A 14,285-nucleotide genomic window follows, 5' to 3' on the forward strand; every position below is an offset into this window, starting at 1 on the left:
ACAGTGATGGAGTACAACTCTATTTGCCTGCTACTATCCATACTGTGCATGTATTACAAAGGTACTTTTTCTTGCTTTCCTATATTCCTACTTATCCCTGTGGAAAAAATAAAAAACAAACTGAAAAATAGAAAATAAAGTATTTATCTGACCTATATAAATAAAACCTATTCACTGAAAGAATTTACATCTCTTAAAGTATGGCTAAAACTTTTAAAGCACCCTGATTGTCAAGTTAGGATTCCAACATTTGTTAATTGCTCCTCTCTCTGGAGCTTGGGTATCAGAAACAAACATTTCCTTTGAAGGATTTAGTTAGTGATCAAGGCCTTTCTTGGAAACTAAACAGAAGTGGAGATTAAGTATATGCCAGGATGTGATAAAATATTAAAGTGAAATGTGTTGTAAAAGCAAAATAAATAAAGAGAAAGAATCGGGGGGGGAGGGGGGAGAGGAGAAGGTACTTACACTCGTCTTCCATTACAACTAATTTAGTTTCTGAAGCAGGTAAGACTTGTGGTGCATTCGTTGTTCCTGGGGAAATTAAGGTAGAAAGTAGTGAACAAAATATTCATTTGCAGCTGAAGATCATGGTGGATTAGCTATTTTAGGGATATGTGTTAGAACAGGTGTTGAGGGATTTGTTGGTACAGAATATTCAAGGAGGATTTTAAATGTGTTTGTAGGGGTTGGCCTATTCAGCATTCTTATTTGAATAATCAGGTAAAGCAGCCCCAGCACAGTGCATTGCTTTGTTAATCCACCAGATGTAAGAAGCTTCACTCTATTATCATCCCTGTGTTTAAAAAGCAGCAGGAGGAAATGGATATACAGTCCTGAATTTGACACAGAGATGAGAATGATGGATTCCTTCCTTGACATAATGGTGACTAGTAACCAAAGATGGGACAACAGGAGGCCACGGAGACAAATACTGACTGAGTTTAAGAAAAGGTAGGATAATTTTATGACTGTAAGTAACATTTGTAGCTATGCAAGATAAAGTAATGCAATAGATGATCAGCATGTATGCCGCAGGGCTTAAACTGATCAGTTAGCAGAAGACAGGAAGGAATTTCTCACGTTCACAATGGCAAACTGTGCAATATAGTAGCCACTACCCAAGGAGATACATCAGACTAGATAGACTAGTGGTTTGCTTTGGTATGGAAATTTTCTATGGGTAAGGAATACTGGAAAATTCTAGGCATGCACATTCCTTATTCACTATATTCAAGATGGCTGACACGTGTCACCAGCTGGCACCAGCACTATCCAGTGCACAGTTCCTTATCTCCCTCAACATTTGCAAAAGGAAAAGACGACACCGTCAGGACCACAAGGCCTAGGAGACACTTCTGGGAAATCACCTTGGGGACGCAGCACTGGGATGCCCACCACTTACCTCTCTGAAAGATGAGCAGAAAGAGAACAGTGGGAAAGAGCAATTAAAGGAAAACACAAACAGAAGCAAAAAGAGGTTTGAAACTCAGATTCTCCACATGCATCTGGTAAGGGGGGGCATTTCTGTCTCTTAGATGTGGCCTCGTCACTACAGTCTATGCCACTGGCACTTCAAGAGTAGATTACTTGAAGGAGCTGGCTGGAAAATTCTAATTTTCCTCCAAAAAAGTGAAAATGTTTCTGTTTCAGCAACTGAAAACTGCAAGTTTTTGACTAAAAACCAAAAATGTTTTAGCCAAAAACTGCCAAAAATTGGGGGAAAATGACTTTCAGCTGAAAGTTTATTTTGGGATTTTCTCTTTTTCTGATGAAAAACTGAACATTTTCATGGCAATTAGGCACTTTCTGGGTAATGAAAAACCCAACTTTTTGTTGAAAGACGTTTTGATGGACTCATCATTTAACTCAAATATTTTTTATTCTAAGATACAAACTCTTTTCCATATTTCATTTCCTTCAGTGTATGTAATTAATGCTGAGAGTGCTGAACAGGCAGCCCAGAGAATTAAGTCCCTCAGCCCACAGAGCAGGTGCAGTGAAAGACTGCTCACAGTGCACCTGGACCTTCGCGTGTCGGAACCACCTGTATCATGGCAAAGAGACTTCATTCTGTCCTAGATTCCTCAGCTGAGAACAGGGTTTAAAATGAATGCTAACTGCAGCGGGGGGGTTGCGATGTGAGTACTTGCTTTGGAAACCGGAGCTGGTGCAGAGCACGGCTGCTCGCTTGTGAAGTGGAATATCTCCTCATGAGCATCTCTCACTAGGGCTGTGTATGGACCGGCTGCCTGGGTTGCATTTAAGGGACTAATCTCAGCCAATAAAGTTCTACATGGGCCTGCTTGTCTGAGAGAGGCCTCGTTCCATGCGGTCCTGCTGTGGTTGTGCTTGGCAGAAGCACTTGTGCTGGAGCCCTCTGGGTTATCAGAGAGGAAGCTGCTGACGGGACATGTGCTACACAAGGGACTTTAGAATTCCCTGCTCCCTGGTCTGCAGTAGCTTGGACATGTTGCCTTGAAAAGGCCATTCATTATAAAGGGCTCAGATGTGAGGGATGGAAAGTTTTGGTTCAGTGAGAACTGAGGACAGGGGAAAGGGGTGGGGAAGATGTTTATTTTTGCTGATTGGCCACTCGTAACTCTAAAAAATGCCATCGGTGTGGTACTCCCTTTATGCTCTTATTTATTTTTGGCCTTTGTTATGGATTGCATTTCCAGTTCAGTTCCTAGCCCAGGCTCCTAGAACTTGGAATGGACACCTTTCTCAAATGGAAATACATAGAAGTGGTGGTGGGGAGGAGTAAAAATTACATGGCAAAAACTATAGTGCCCCTGGCTGGGTTGTGGGCAGCAGGGATTGAACCTCAGACCTATGGATCGAAACGCATGTGCCTCTAGCCCAGGGGTCGGCAGCTTTTCAGAAGTGCTGTGCTGAGTCTTCATTTATTCACTATGATTTAAGGTTTCGTGTGCCAGTAATACATTTTAACGTTTTTAGAAGGTCTCTTTCTATAAGTCTATAATATATAACTAAACTATTGTTGTATGTAAAGTAAATAAAGTTTTTAAAATATTTAAAAAGCTTCATTTAAAATTAAATTAAAATGCAGAGCCTCCCAGACCAGTGGCCAGGACCTGGGCAGTGTGAGTGCCATGGAAAATCAGCTCGCATGCCACCTTCGGCTCGCATGCCATAGGTTGCCTACCCCTGCTCTAGAGCATGAGCTAAGAGACCCTGCTCTGTCAGCCAAGCCTGTAGCAGGCTTATGGTGAGAAGGGGACAGAGTGCCCACTAGGGTGACCAGATGTCCCAATTTTATAGGGACAGTCCCGATATTTGGGGCTTTTTCTTATATAGGCTCCTATTACCCCCCCCCACCCCCACCCCCTGTCCCAATTTTTAAAACTTTCTATCTGGTCACCCTAGTGCCCACTGAGGGGGTGACACACTCCCATTGGCCCAAGAGACTCATTACTAGCTTTGGGAGTCCATCCAGGTCTCCACTTATAATGCTGCAGCCGGTGCTTAATTTGTGCTGGGGCTTGTCAGGGCTGAGCCATCACACCTCTGGGCTTGCTGCATCAGTTAGGAAAGTGAACAAAAATATCTCTATTTTTTTTCATCTGAAATGTGTTTTTCTTAAAATTCTCAACATAGTTGTATACATCAGGGTCATAATGACAGAGGGACGAGCAGTGCAGCCACTCAGGTGCAAAGCTGGGGCAGAGAAGGACAGAAAAATGTAGTGAATGAAAAAAAAAACGGTAGGGAATATGCCTTGCAGGTCCTAGGGATCCCAGTCCTGCTGCTGCCATAATAGCGAGAGCGGGGAAAAAAGTCAAACAATGCAGGAGTGGGTATTGCAGGATGGGATGGGAGCAGGATTAAAAAAATAGTCCCATGCAGAGCTCTAGTAGGGGGTGCAAATATACTTGCTGGCATTTTCTGGTGAAGTAAAGTACAAGGCTGTATCCAACACCACTTCTCCCAAACACTACAGGATTAGGGTAAAGAAAGGTCTTACATCTTTTTTTTTTTTTAATTTGGTTAAATTATATTTTCGTATGGACCGAACAAATGTTTCATTGCTCTTAACAATGTTCCTTAACAATATAGAAAACAAAGCAGACATAGTTAACTATTTTTAGTGACTCATTTAAAAGTTGTTACTGCAAAGCACCATAGTTGGTTGTTAAGTAATAGTACAATATAATTCCGCAGTTATTGTCATTTCAACTGAACAAAGAATGGTTGTGGAGAATGTGTGTGTGTTTGGGGGGCAGGTACAGCAGGGCAGAGAATAAGGGAGGCGTGAGAATAACATTGTGTAACAACCCTAGGGAGAGAGCCAGGGCAAAGGTGGAGAGGTCTGTAGCTAGCAAATATATTCAGACTTTTTTTTTTCCTGCAGTTGCTTTTAATATTTTTCTGCACAAGCTACTACTTTGTATATGATGTAGAATGCATGGTTGTAAACATCTAACACTAGTACAGTACAGTTTTCAGTGGTAGCCGTGTTAGTCTGTATCAGCAAAAAAACCGAGTCCTTGTGGCACCTTAGACGGTGGGCAACTCTTTCAAATAAACGTCTTATGACTGAATGTATGGTAGTATTATTGCCAATTCAAAGTCATAACAAGTTTAAAATTTAAAATTAAATCATTGCTTAAGCCCCAGTACCTCTTTCATTACAACTTAAGCACTGGCTGCACCCCTGTGTGGGAGATCAGCAGCTGAGATCAGCCCTATGACTCTCAGTGCCTGGTACCAATCCAGTATCTTTCACCAGAGCTAAACTCTCCCTTTAATTAAAAATAGAAAACAAAAAACCCACAGCAGTATGCTGTTTTATTGCGCAATGGAGCAGCCACATGCAAGGGTATCTGGGTCAGACCGTACCTTTATCATATCAGTTAACTTGGCATCCATCTTGTCACCCATAAAAAGATCTAGAATTTTGAGATTTTTTTTCCTTGCAGAAGACGTGGGATTTTATAGTGATTGTTCTCACAGATTGGAGTTTTATTCCTATTTCTTCCTTTTCTCTTCTTTGCTTTACTCAGGTGAAGTCCATTCTGATGGAGCTATGAATCAAAGACCTAGGATCAGGGCATGGGTAACCTGTGCCTGGTTTTCTTTGACTGTCTATGTCGTACAGCCACCACTGTTCAGTGTGAACTTCTTGCGTACGTGTTCTTTCCTATTTCGCTGTGTTTGTGTTTCCTGCTTTCTTTACTGATTTATCGATGTCCTTTATAGAATAAGAAAGAGATTTATGCAGTAGGGTCATGCTGAAAGAGAGGCACAGGACCTGCCCCAAGGAGCTTACAATTTAATTAATAGACAAGACAGTGGAGTTTACCCACCAGAGGAAGACGCAGACTCAAAGAGGAGCAAATATCATGGAAAGTGTACTACTGAAAGACATGTTCCTTAGGAGAGATCTGAAGAAAGAGGGGGTCTCTGTTTGGTGCATAAGGACAGCTGGAGGGGGCAGGCTGGAAGAATTTGGCAGTAAGATGAGAATGGGAGAAGCATGCAGTACCTGCTTAGGCGGGAGACTCTGGGTGAGCAAAGATGTAGGCAGTGGGGGAGAATAAGAAGTTTGGACTTGGGGCAGAAGCAGAGGGAGCCAATGAAAGGATTCAAAGAGGAGACTGACAAGGTCAGAGTAGTGGTGGACTGTGATTGAATACAGTGACCACCACCTTTATATTTACCTTTCACAAGTGATCACCATTAGAGCCCTAAGCCTTGTACTAAGTATCACTTATTCCCAGAGGTGAAAGTAAGCTGGTACAGTCCGGTACTGTGTGTTGTGTATTTGGTTGTCATGGCTTTTGTTGCTATGGCAACTGAGTTAGATTATTATGGGTTAGCTCAACCGGTTTCAACTGGCTGAGCTGCTCTCTATCTCTGTATAAAAAAAATGGAGGTTTTGGTTAGCTGCCTGCTCTCTGGCCTCAAGTGATTGCTTCCTACACCGGCTGCCCCAAGGATTTAACACTGTGTACCAGCAAGAGCTGGTATGCCGTGCTGGACTGGACCGGCTTCTCCAGTGGTGATTTCAAGGGCCTGGAGCTCCCCACAGCGGCCAGAGCCTCTGGCCCTTTAAATCACTGCTGGAGCCCTGCCACCACTATCCCAGCCCTAGCCCAAGCCCTGCCGCCCCAGGGTAGCGGTGGCAAGGCGCCTGCAGTGATTTAAAGGGCCTGGAGCTCCACAGTGACCAGAGCCCCGGGCCCTGTAATTCACCCCTAAGCCCCGGGGCTCCCAGCCGCCTCTGCAGCTGGTAGCTCCAGGGTGATTTAAAGGCCCTGGGGCTCCCAGCCACGCCTCTTCCAGTTGAGGCCACGCCCCGCTCAGGACTCCAGTGTACCAGTAAGTCCTTTAAGTTACTTTCACCCCTGGCTATTCTGCACTAATGCTGATGACTGGCAAGTAGCAACAGTAAAGATGTTACTGTTAATGCAGCTAAATGCTAAGGTATGCTTATGAGGAAGCTTTGGTGGTGGATTAATACCGCTACAGTAGGTATATCAGTATTTCTGTATTTCTAGTGCTTCCATCACCATGGAATCTACAGCTCCCACTCAGTAAGGGGACAGCCCAGAGAATTAGGCCGAGAGACCAGAACTTTGCATTTGTTATTTCTGGTTTTCAGTGGCCGGAATAGCCCTTGAACATTCCAGGTGAGATTGTGGACATTTGTCTGAGATGCAACCTCCAAGCTAGGCAGGGAATGAATGAAAACCCTTCGCCCTTTCCACCAACACACACCTCTCATATACCCTACCTGTTGTAGGAAGAAATATTTATACGCTACATAATGCGGATGCCATCTGAATTTGTGGGAACTAGCAGCATTAAATTGCCATAATTATGCTTTGCATTTCAGAGCTCTGTTGTGCTAGGTGCTGTACAATCACACAGGCAGACTCCATCCTCATTGAGCGGAAAGGATTGTCAGTGACTTATATTTCATCCATCTGAGACTGATAAAAAGGCTACATTTTCAAAACACAGCTGCCTAAGTGGAGACCATAAAATACATGCACACTGTGTCTGATTTCCAGGTGCAGTTACCCCTTGCGCATGCATATGTTGCTATTGTAATGAGGGTCTAGATTTGAGAATGCAGTTCAAACAGTTTAAAAAGGCTGTGCTGTCCAGTTAACTAACTTTGGATTCTTTTCCTAAATGGAAAAGATAGAGCAGAGCCTGAGGGCTCTCTTCAGACACAATGCTTAACACACAACTAGCATTTTGCATCTGGGGGCCTTTACAGATCTGGATAGGGACCTTTTATTTTTGCAGATGGGTTAATTAAGACATACAGAGAGGCTGATTAACCTACCCAAGGTTACAAGTAGAGGCCCAGGTCTGCAAACACTACCGAAGGAGTGCTTAATACTAAAATAGACCCATTAAAGCTGGGAGCAACACACCTTAATCATATTTGAGCAGTATTATTATTTGCAGTAGTAAGCAGGAGGAGGATCATGTGGCATAGCTGAGTCTGTAACAAAAGAAAGCCTTTTGACACCCACCACAGGCTCCATTCACTAGCCCACACATCACTCCCAGGGAGAGGGACTTTACTGGATGAAAATCAGTCAGCATTTCACCCTTAGAGAAGTTATACCTTAACTAGTCATCTCCTTTGCTTCTCAGAAATGCTTCTAAAAAGTATAAACCCATCACTTCCACTACCACCGCCTCCAATTGTTTTTTTTAATAATATTTAGTCTACAGTTTATTTAAAGTGTAGATCAACCACTCTGCCAGTGGCAGATGGCGACGATAAACATTTATGCTTAGGCTGCATTTTTCTTTATCTCCCGAGATTATTTCACTTGATATCCTGAAAGTATTAAACAATACACAAGACAGATCATGTGCAGAACATGGTCCCCCAGTGTAAGAAAGGCAATAGCCGTCTCCTGACAGTCTCTGGTGTCTCAACTTACCACTTCTCACATTAAGGCTGCCTTTTGCTGTGTCTTTCCCTAGCACATTCTCGGCTTCACAGCTATACTCCCCAGCGTCTTCCAGCTTCACCTTATTGAACTGCAGCCTGGAAATTTTTCTGTTGAAAAATAAAGTAGAATTTTTTTTTTTACTCAACCATGAACAATGTTTATTAAGTTAAAGCCCTTTCCCACCACCTGTCCCAAACAGGTTGGGTCACCTTGTGCTGATCTCATGCTGTCTGAGCTCACAAACTACATAGGGTTAAGTCTGGTCAGTGTTTGGATGGGACGCTGCCAAAGGAAGTGCAAGCACAACAGGAAATAGTACTGGTGAGATGCAGGAAGTGATGCTCTGCTCTCTGAATTAGCACTGAACCAAGGCCTGAGAATGGCACTAGAGGATGTGGATGTGCTGTCTGACGCACCATAAAACCAACAGTCTCTGAGCCTAGCATTATACTTTAATCCAGTAGCTAAAGAGCTAATTATCTCACTGTGTATGTGTAATGGACACATACAGACAACCTGAGTTAGCTGAGGTGGACTGAACCCAGGTCCTTCAGCAACAAAAGCACAGGCCTTGACTACTGGAGCTTTGTGAGTATTCCCACATCTGTTAGGAGCAGACTGTGATAGCCACCGGACCCAGCCACTAGAGGGAAACATGAATTAGAGTGTTTTATACCCTTCCTCGCAAACAAACTTAATCATTGACTCTGAACTCCACAGGGTTCAAGTACCATGTAGGCACTGTTGTGTAATGTGCTCTGGTTGAACACAAACTTGCAGCATACAGCTGGTGGTGGGACTTGAATCCAGGGCTCTCAACCCCCAAACCCCAGCCTCTTCTACTTGAGCTAGTTATGTGGCTGGTTTTAGCCTCACTCAGGCCAGCAACTAGAGGCATCAGCAACACCCTGGGTATTGCTAACACACAGGGTCTGAAGTCCATGTGAGTCCCTGGGTTCCTAATGGCTACAAGCACCTGGAAACAACAACAAATGATACATTGTTGCAACTAACATTACCATCTATCCTGCATTCCGAGTTTAATTAGCATGGGAACAGGTATATGGGAGAAGAACTCGGGAGCTGCTAGTGAGAAGTGTGCTAGCATCAGAACTGGGTGAGATCATGCTCATTCTCAGGAAGGATCCTCTGTTTAATAAGGTACACATTTCATGTGCTGATTCTACCTGGAATGTTAAAAATCAATGGTTATACCCCATTGAGTGGACAAAAGGGGCGGGGGAATGGCACTCCATTTCAAAAATGGCATTACCTGTTTCCGAGTCACTGATAACTCAGAGGAAAATGATCTTAAACGCTTATGGATCAATGTCCCAACAGATAAAGCACAAGATGGAGTAGCAGCTGGTGTCCGCTACAGACCATCAATGACACTAGGGAACAGGATGACTGGCTCCTTATGCATCTATCTATAATACGCAGTGGAAAAAAGCAGCGATATCATGGGGGACTTCAACTGGAGTGACACATGCTAAAGGTTTCTTGCTGACAATACTAAAACATCCCTGTGAATTTCTAAATGTTATAGATGACAATTTCCTAACTCAAGAAGTGCTGCGTCCAACACTGGGGAATTTTATATTAGACCTCATCTTGACAGGAAAAAAAGGAACTGATTGTAGATCTAAAAATTAATGGTAACTTTTGTACAAGGCAATCAAATCATGACTTCACATTTAGGCCTGGTCTACACTGTGGGGGGGGGTGTCAAACTAACGTACGCAAGTTCAGCTACGCGAATAGCGTTGCTGAACTCAAACCGCCTTAGTTCGAACTACTTACCCGTCCAGACGCCATGGGATCGAAGTCCGCGGCTCCCCCGTCGACTCCGCCACCGCCGTTTGCGGTGGTGGAGTTCCGGAGTCGACGGGAGCGCGTTCGGAGTTCGATATATTGCGTCTAGATGAGACGCGATATATCGAACTCCAAGAAGTCGATCGCTACCCGCCGACCCGGGCGGGTAATATGGACGTACCCTTAGAGTGTGTAAACAGAATTAGGTTCAGCTCAGAATTAGATATTTGGTGCTTTTAAAAGGGCCAGTTTCACAGTGTTGAAAGCAATTATGAGCCCAATCAGCTAGGAGGAAGAATTTAATCAGAAAAAACATGAATGATAATCAGGAGTTATTTAAGAACACTTTGCTAGATGCTCTAAAAGCCACAATCGAGGAAGAAGGCTAACCTGGTTTAGAAGGCAGCTGTATGTATAAATGATTAAATGAAGAAATAAAAAAGAAAAATTGGTAGTAACGAATATTAATCAGAAGCTAGCAATGTTTTTTGTAAAGTGAAATCATGTCTCACCAATCTACTAGAATTCTTTGAGAGAGTCAGCAAGCATGTGGACAAGAGGGATCCAGTGGATATAGTCAGGGCCGGTGCTTCCATTAGGCGACCCTAGGTGGTCGCCTAGGGTGCCAGGATTCGGGGGGCGGCATTTTGTGCGCTCCCCACGGGGCGCGTGGGAGCTTCCGGTTCCGCTCCTGTCGTGCCGCGGAAGAAGGGCCTTCTGCCGACATGCCACGGAAAACAGCGGCAGGCAATTGAGCAGCTCAATGACTGCCGCTGTCACCTGCAGCATTTCAGCAGAGAGTGCTTCTTCAGCGGCGCGACGGGAGTGGAACCGGAAGCTCCCACGCGCCCCGTGGGGAGCGCACAAAATGCTGCCCCCCAAATTCTGCCTAGGGCGCCAGAAACTCTGGCGCCGCTCCTGGATATAGTGTACTTAGATTTTCAGAGTCTTTGATAAGGTCCCTCACCAAAGGCTCTTAAGCAAAATAAGCTGTCATGGGATAAGAGGAAAGGTCCTTTCATGGATTAGTAACTGGTTAAAAGATAGGAAACAAAAGGTAGGAATAAATGGTTGGTTTTCAGAAAGAAGAGAGAGGCAAGTAGTGTTGTCCCACATGGGTCTGTACGGGGCCAGTTCTAGTCAACATATTCATAAATTATCTGGAAAAAGGGGTAAACATTGAGGTGGCAAAAATCTGCCGATACAAAACTATTCAAGATAGTTAAGTCCCAGGCAGACTGTGAAGAGCTACAAAAGGATCTCACAAAACTGGGTGACTGGGCAACAAAATGGCAAATGAAATTCAATGTTGATAAATGCAAAGTAATGCACATTGGAAAACAATCCCAACTATATATATAAAATGATGGAGTCTAAATTAGCTATTACCACTCAAGAAAAGGATCTTGGATTCATTGTAGATATTACTCTGAAAAACATCTACTCAATGTGCAGCGGCAGTCAAAAAAGTGAACAGAATGTTGGGAAGCATTAAGAAAGGGATCGATAAGAAGACAGAAAATACATTGTCTCTATATAAATCCATGGTACATCCACACCTTGAATAATGCCTGCAGATGTGGTCACCCCATGTCAAAAAAGATATATTAGAATTGGAAAAGTTTCAGAAAGGGGCAAGAAAAATGATTAGGGGTATGGAACGGCTTCCGTATGAGGAGCGATTAATAAGACTGGGACTTTTCAGCTTGTAAAAGAGATGACTATGGGGGGATATGATTGAGGTTTATAAAATCATGACTGGTGTGGAGAAAGTACGTAAGGAAGTGCTGATTAGTCCTTCTCATAACACAAGAACAAGGGGTCACCAAATGAAATTAATAGGCAGCAGGTTTAAAACAAAGAAAATGAAGTATTTTTTCACACAACGCACAGTCTGTGGAACTTTTTGCCAGAGGATGTTGTGAAGGCCAAGACTAACAGGATTCATAAAAGAACTAGATAAATTCATGGAGGATAGTTCCATCAATGGCTATTAGCCAGGATGGGCAGGGATGGTGTCCCTAGCCTCTTTTTGCCAGAAGCTGGGAATGGGCGACAGGGTATGGATCACTTGATTACCTATTCTGTTCATTCCCTCTGGGGCACCTGGCATTGGCCACTGTCAGAAGACAGGATACTGGGCTATATAGACCTTTGGTCTGACACAGTAGGCCGTTCTTATGTCCTTATATTCAATTGTAGAAAACTGATAAGGGAAGCAAAGGGACACAAGGATAAACCTATGGCCAGCAGGGTTTAAAACAATAGAATGGAGTTCTCTAAGTATATTAGGAACAAAAAGAATCTCATCAATGGTATTGGTAGAATTATCAATAATAAAGCAGAAAAGGTAAATGTGTTCAATAAATATTTCTGTTCTGCATTGGGAAGGAAGGTGATGATGTAGTCAAAGAATATGCTCACACTCTTTCCATTCCACTAGTATCTCAGAAGGATGCTAAACAGCATCTGCTAAAGTTAGACATTTAAGTCCACACATCCAGATAGCTCTTTTAAATCACTTAGATTCATGTTATCCGAGGAGCTCGCTGGACTGATAATGTTGGTTTTCAATAAAACTTAGAACACTGGGGATGTTCCAGAAGTCTGGAAAAAAGTTAGTCTGCCAATATTTTTAAAAGGGTAAATGAGATGACGTGGATAATTATAGGCCTCTCAGTCTGACATCAGGCCTGGGCAAGATAATGGAGCAGTTGATAGGTCTCTCGATTAATAAAGAATTAAAGGAAGGTAATGTAATTAATGCAAATCAACACAGGTTTATGGAAAATAGATTCTGTCCAACTAACTAGATTTTTTTTTTTTTGTGATTACAAAGTGTGACTGACATAGTATTGACATAACATACTTTGACTTGGTACCACACAATATTTTGATTAAAATCTAGAAAGGTATAAAATTATCCCAGCACACATTAAATGGATTAAAATTTGGCCAAACTGATAGGTGAGTGAGGTTATTGCTGACACTGATTATTTAGGATAAGGAGTTCCAAAGTTTCCAAGATTCTGATCTTTTGTCCTGAGATGGGATAGGGACATTTTTCTAATATTTTGCATTTTTTGCAGGATGGGAAAGCCATTTCCCACTGAGATCTAGTCACGAGTGTTACCCTCATGGCAGGCCATTGCATTCTTCTTGAGGAAGGCAGTTATCTTGGCTCCATATAGGCTTCATTCAGCAAAAGGGCCAGAGTTATATCTTAATTCATCCTTGGTGTAACTACGTTGACTTTAAACTTACTCTGGGGTAGATTCTATGCTATTGTTTTTTCCCCCCTCAGAACCTATGATTTAGGCACATACTGATTATTTTCTGTAGTCTTTGTATATTACTTAGCCATAGTGAATAGTATATTTGGGGATACTCAATGATCTCAACTCATACTCCTGTTTTCCTGACTTTTAGATGAGATGTAAAACAAAGATCCAGACCAATTTTGGTCATTAAAAATTCTGAGAAATATTAGCAGCAGTGTCCAGGTCAAATTCCAATTTTTTTCCTCCCTAAATCCAATCCCTCCTTATTTCCAGTTGAAAACAGCTTCCTCCCACCCCAGTTCATCACCTAATAAAACTACTTATGTAATGTTGCCATAAGCTGTTAAACAGCTACCACACTGCACCCAAGAGCTGTCTGCATTGATGCCTGAGCTCTATATACTGATAGGCTGTAAACTGCTTTGGGATCCTTCAAGATGAGAATTATTAGATAAAATTATAAAGATATCACAATTATTATTAGTTTCCTAAAACTAGACTACCAAGATGGAGTTTTGGACATTCTGCCTTTGAGATAATGCACTTTGAGTGAATACAGAGAAGGCCATAAAGGAATTCATTGTATTCTCCTCTAATAGTGTGAATTTGAAGATTACATTGAAGGTGGCCCTTATATTTGCTATCAGGAGATGGAAATATAGATCAAATATGCTAGATAAAAGAAGTCCCATCAGGAGATACTAGAAAGGAAATCATAAAGGTGACTCTTACAAAGGACATTAAATGGGATGATATGGTTAAATATTAACTAAATCTCACTCTGCTTTGATAACATTATGAATGGAGAGAAAGTGAAATTCATCTCTGTGCTTAGAGCTAGCACAAAGGCATATGTATGTACCACTTGCAGTCCCATTTGGGTGGACTAAATGGTGCATAGTCTTGTTCTGGTCCTCTGCATGGGGTGTATCTCACCTAAACTGAGTAGTTTAATATCTGGCCAGAAGATTGGGAATGGTCAGTTCATTAACTGTCCTCTAAGCAGAAAACTGTTGTCCTATGCAGTACTCACTCTAAGAATCTGAAGTAGCTGTATCATTTTGCATTTGCACTCAGTCCCCTAAATTTGAGGAACTTAAGGAAATTCATCTTCCAACGCAGACAACAGGATGAGAGAGATCAAATGGAAGAGGCCATCAAAAGGAAGTATAATGGATTGTGTGGAGGATATGGCCATGGGAAAGCACTTGGATTGCATTAGGAATGGAGAACTGGTTCAGAA

The 14,285-nt window shown here is 42.6% G+C and overlaps 1 protein-coding gene across 11 annotated transcripts in view; it reads right to left on the reverse strand.

The window, feature by feature from the left end:
• NRG2 (neuregulin 2) overlaps positions 1–14,285 on the reverse strand; it is a 179,208-nt gene that overhangs the window by 89,075 nt on the left and 75,848 nt on the right. For 8 of the 11 annotated variants that reach the window (XM_039485544.1, XM_039485534.1, XM_039485533.1 and 5 more), the window contains 2 exons: positions 7,935–8,053; positions 469–534 (listed from right to left, as the gene is read on the reverse strand). In XM_039485544.1, the coding sequence (XP_039341478.1) occupies positions 469–534; positions 7,935–8,053 (185 nt within the window). Of the gene's footprint in view, positions 1–468; positions 535–4,863; positions 5,045–5,684; positions 5,787–7,934; positions 8,054–14,285 lie in introns of those variants that run through there. The other 3 variants (XM_039485538.1, XM_039485543.1, XM_039485535.1) reach the window with 3 other exon arrangements.

The sequence above is a fragment of the Mauremys reevesii genome, linkage group 8 (genome assembly GCF_016161935.1).
Source record: "Mauremys reevesii isolate NIE-2019 linkage group 8, ASM1616193v1, whole genome shotgun sequence".
NCBI classification, from domain to species: domain Eukaryota; kingdom Metazoa; phylum Chordata; order Testudines; family Geoemydidae; genus Mauremys; species Mauremys reevesii.